Consider the following 5190-nt stretch of genomic DNA (forward strand, 5'->3'; position numbering starts at 1 on the left):
ACATTCTAGGAGGACATTCATAGAGCAGAATATTGAAATAGCCCCACAGGCATACCACATATAGGACATGTCTCAATATGCCATTCATACAGAAGTGCAGACATACAGTATGTACACACATGAGAAACAAACACCCTACCCACTGAAACATTAACGCAACGCATGTTCACACTCTGAAAGAGAACACACACAGTCAATGATAAGGAGCTAAGGACACTTGCTGATGACAAAAGGCGCGACGAGAAGTAGAGCTGGAGGTGTCAATATTAATGTAAATGCACAGAGAGAATGTGAAAAACATTCAGGGCTGGTGTAGTCATGAAGTCAATGTGAAGCTGTTTTAATTCATATTTAATAACAGTAGAGGCTGTCACAAGCCTTCCTCCTCATGCTCCAATTGCTGAGAGCTTTTGCCAGCTCACTAGATCCAGGACAGAAAAGATGGAGCATTTGTGATCCTGATCCACTGAAGAACATTTTAGACGCTTCTGGAATGAATGTGGCTCTGATCCGGAACATATCCTGTCCAATACATGTACTGATACATACACACTTGTAAACTTGCTTGTGTGTGTGTGTGTGTGTGTGTGTGTGTGTATGTGTGTGTGTGTGTGTGTGTGTGTGTGTGTGTTTGCAATCTGTAGGATGTGATCATACCCGAGCTGGTGAAAAAGTTGGATATTTTGGGAGATAATGGGGTGAGTGCAGGTCTTTGTATTTGTGTGTGTGTGTGTGTGTGTGTGTGTGTGTGTGTGTGTGTGTGTGTGTGTTAACATGTAGCTGCAGACTTTTAAAAAGGCACGTGTAAATAATTTGTTACCCTGCCTCTTCTCCTCTACCACTGGGCCACAACCTGTTCTGTCTTTCTTGCTCTCTCTCGCTCTTTCTCTGTCTCTCTCTCCCTCCTCTCTCTCTGCGTGGCCTCTTTAGAACCTGCGTAATGAGGAGCAGGTGACTGTGATTCAAGCCTGCACTGTGCTTTCCCTCTGTGAGAAGGTACCTACGTAACTCTCATAACACTGTATAAGCATGCGTGTACTGCCAAACTCATTTAACCTGTTACAAGGTCTTTACTCGGCTCGTATAACCTCTTAGACCTCTGTTCAGCACTTGTCCACTGTTTATAAACTCATATAACACCCGTTATAACACTTGAGCATAAACCCATATAACCCCTGTTATAACACTTGAGCATACTGTCATGTAACGCATCTATCTGCTGACGTTGTTAATATCTCACTCACATGCACGACTGCAGACTGTCCCCTCAGCTCCTTCTGTGTTAGGACACTTAAATAGTGAATAAACCATTCCTAAACAACTCTACTGACAGGGAGGGTTACACAGGCTTACATTTAGGGTTGGGTGTTTTTAGCTTGAGCACTTAAGGGCAGTTAAGGGTAGTTTAAGGTCACTTTGAGGGCAGTTACCGATTGTCTACCGCCTCTTTTGCTCCCTCTAGTGGCTGAAGCAGATAGACAGCACAGAGGCAGCTCTTACTCAGAAGATGGTTGATCTGGAGAATGAGAAGGTGACATATCACACACACACGCCATGCAAACCCGCCCATAAGTCATATATTATATTATGATCTGTTGATGCCTGTTTGTCTATCACAAGAATCACATATTTCATCAGTTATGTGTACTGTTGCCGCCAAATTTCTATTTTCCATTTTTTATTTTGCATTGTATTCATTTATTTTTGCATTGTGGACCACTTGCACGGTTCACCGTCTCTGGTCATCAGAATCTTCACCACTTCCACCTCCTCTCATACCATGCCTAGCCCATCACTGCCAGGCTGAATTCTCATCTCTTCATTTTCAAATGTGTTCGTGTTCCTAATGGGATCTCATGCATCTAATCTAGCCTGTCTGTGCACCAGAAGCATATCAGCAAGGTGTATTTATTTATTCAGGGGCTACTGTATTTCAGCTATTTAGATTTAGAGCATAACAGCATTCACTGCATAAGGTCAGGGCTGTGGTCAAATAGAGGGAAATTACTGAGGTTTATTTATTTATTCAGGATGTATTTCAACGTAATTGTTTTGACTGGTTGACCACAGCCCGTGTCATGGTCCTCTTCTGATGATGTCATGTGCCCGGGTCATAGTCCTCTTCTGATGATGTCATGTGCAGGAGCTGTTCAGCAAGCAGAAAGGCTTCCTGGAGGAGGAGCTGGACTACAGGAAGCAGGCTTTAGACCACGCCCACATGGTAAGCAAGGCTAATGGAACGTTCTGCGTTCTGTGTGTTCTAATGAAATGTCCTGCGTTCTGTGTGTTCTAATGAAATGTCCTGCGTTCTGTGTTCACACATGGGTGATGAGTTTTTCCCAATGTGTGTGTGTGTGTGTGTGTGTGTGTGTGTTCTTTATCCAGAGGGTGCGGGAGTTAGAGGCCACACTGTATGCCATGCTGCAGCAGAACCCTGACAGCCGATTGGGCGAGACTTTGAATGACAGGCAGAGGGCGGAGCTTGCAGAGGCCATGGAGGCGGTGCGGAGACAAATCCTCCGACAGAGCAGACAAGCCGACAGCGTCATCCTACAGCAACGCATGGAACTACTTCAGTCAGCACAGCAGGTGTGTGTGTGTGTGTGTGTGTGTGTGTGTGTGTAAGCCAGCAGACATCTTCAGCAACAGATGAAACTGAATTCTGAATAAATGTAAAAGAAATAAATGATTATTAGTCAAATTGCATGAGGTGATTCTTGTTGCATGCGGTGCTTTAAGTGATTCTTGTTGCATGAGGTGATTGTTGTGATTCTTGTTATTATTGTTGCATAAGGTGATTGTTGTGATTGTTGTGATTCTTGTTGCATGAGGTGATTGTTGTGATTCTTGTTGTATGAGGTGATTCTTGTTATTGTTGTTACACAAGGTGATTGTTGTTGCATGAGGTGATTCTTGTTGCATGAGGTGATTGTTGTGATTGTTGTTGCATGAGGTGATTGTTGTGATTGTTGTTGCATGAGGTGATTGTTGTGATTGTTGTTGCATGAGGTGATTGTTGTGATTGTTGTTGCATGAGGTGATTGTTGTGATTGTTGTTGCATGAGGTGATTGTTGTTGCATGAGGTGATTGTTGTGATTGTTGTTGCATGAGGTGATTGTTGTGATTGTTGTTGCATGAGGTGATTGTTGTTGCATGAGGTGATTCTTGTTGCATGAGGTGATTGTTGTGATTGTTGTTGCATGAGGTGATTGTTGTGATTGTTGTTGCATGAGGTGATTGTTGTGATTCTTGTTGCATGAGGTGATTGTTGTGATTGTTGTTGCATGAGGTGATTGTTGTGATTGTTGTTGCATGAGGTGATTGTTGTGATTGTTGTTGCATGAGGTGATTGTTGTTGCATGAGGTGATTGTTGTGATTGTTGTTGCATGAGGTGATTGTTGTTGCATGAGGTGATTGTTGTGATTGTTGTTGCATGAGGTGATTGTTGTGATTGTTGTTGCATGAGGTGATTGTTGTTGCATGAGGTGATTCTTGTTGCATGAGGTGATTGTTGTGATTGTTGTTGCATGAGGTGATTGTTGTGATTGTTGTTGCATGAGGTGATTGTTGTGATTGTTGTTGCATGAGGTGATTGTTGTGATTGTTGTTGCATGAGGTGATTGTTGTTGCATGAGGTGATTGTTGTGATTGTTGTTGCATGAGGTGATTCTTGTTGGTATGAGCTGAGTCACTCTGACTGCTGTATTGATTCCCCCTGTAGCGAATCAGAGAACTGGAGGGTAAGATCGATCTGCAAAGAAGACAAGTCAAAGAGATAGAGGAGAAGGTATGTAGGAGGATTAGGCTGCCTGGATCGTTGGCTCTGTGTGTGTGTGTGTGTGTAAGAAATATTCCAACATGTCTGTTTACATGTTCTAATCTAAATGGTACATGAGTGTGTATGTATGTGGTGTGTTCGTATGACATGCCAATGCATACAGTAGCTGTTTGTATGTACAGTATGTGTGTGGCTATGAAGAGTGCTGTTTGACGTGTGTGTGTGTGTGTGTGGCCATGAAGAGTGCTGTTTGACGTGTGTGTGTGCGTGTGTGTGGCTATGAAGAGTGCTGTTTAATGCGCGTGTGTGTGTGTGTGTGTGTGTGTGTGTGTGAATTACCTGTAGTCCACTTTAGATGCTGACCCCTTTCCTCTCTTTCCTCCATTTCTTTTCTGGTTATAGTTTTTGTTCCTGTTTTTGTTCTTCTCTCTAGCGTTTATCCTCTGGCCTTAACACACACACACGCACACACACAATCACACACTTCACAATCAGGAATCACTCACAACCTCTTTCACATGTGGACACACACTCTCTGCCTCTCTCACACTCAGTTCGACCTACCTGGTCACACCCACACTGGGACCTGATTGGACATTCCTTGCTCTGTTCTTGTGCGTGATTGGTTCCTGTGTTTGGTGATGTGTGGGAACTGTGCACATGATTGGTCACTCACTGGTCTCTCAAACTTCTATGAACAGAGTCAGAATGTAATCTTGTCTGTATATTTGTTATATTGTTTACACAATCAATCACTTGTTTGATTTAGTTTCAATAAATTATATTGTATTTTTTCTCATGGTGGTTTGGAGTCATTTGGAATTTGAGAGTAGGCTACTAGTCTATGAACTGGTTTTCTAAAGCATATTTCTCTCGGCCATCCAGGTGTCCCCTCCTAAGGTTCCTGTGGATGTGTAAAAATAATGAGTAAAAATTGTATTAGTCATGAAATGACATGCTGCATTCCACTGCACGTCGGAAGTCAATAATTCTGTGTTGGGTTTCCCGACTTCTGATCTAAAGGTGTTCCAGTACTTCAGCTCGGTGAAGCATGGATGTCTAATGTCAACTACCGTTAATTCTCAATATCAAACATGAATCCACGAAAAGAAAATGGCACTACAAGTTGTTGTAGCACGTTTCAGAACACAAATATAATGCTGCCGTTTGCTGTTCACTGTGTGCACCCCCATATTGCTGTCAATTCAACCGCCTCAGTCTCCTAGATCTCACCTGAGTTTTTCATTATCCCAACTTGAATGACCGTTCATGTAGGTTTTTTTTTAAATCTGCGTCCTAAGTACAATGGAACGCAGCATTGTATAAAGTTCTACATCCATAGACATCAACACGATCAAATGTGGTAACATGAGTAAGCATTTGACAATGCAAGTCAACAAACACTAATGA

The 5190-nt window shown here is 42.6% G+C and overlaps 1 protein-coding gene across 1 annotated transcript in view; it reads left to right on the plus strand.

Moving 5' to 3' along the window:
- Positions 1–4474, plus strand: part of jakmip1 (janus kinase and microtubule interacting protein 1) — a 29074-nt gene extending 24600 nt beyond the window's left edge. Inside the window, exons 16-22 of the mRNA XM_062549902.1 lie at positions 645–698; positions 931–996; positions 1463–1531; positions 2144–2221; positions 2386–2589; positions 3724–3789; positions 4183–4474. Coding sequence (XP_062405886.1) covers positions 645–698; positions 931–996; positions 1463–1531; positions 2144–2221; positions 2386–2589; positions 3724–3789; positions 4183–4233 — 588 coding nt within the window. The 3' untranslated portion in view covers positions 4234–4474. The remainder of the gene's footprint in view (positions 1–644; positions 699–930; positions 997–1462; positions 1532–2143; positions 2222–2385; positions 2590–3723; positions 3790–4182) is intronic.
- The last annotated feature ends 716 nt before the right edge of the window (positions 4475–5190 follow it).

The sequence above is a fragment of the Sardina pilchardus genome, chromosome 11 (assembly GCF_963854185.1).
Source record: "Sardina pilchardus chromosome 11, fSarPil1.1, whole genome shotgun sequence".
In the NCBI taxonomy this organism is placed as follows: Eukaryota; Metazoa; Chordata; class Actinopteri; order Clupeiformes; family Clupeidae; genus Sardina; species Sardina pilchardus.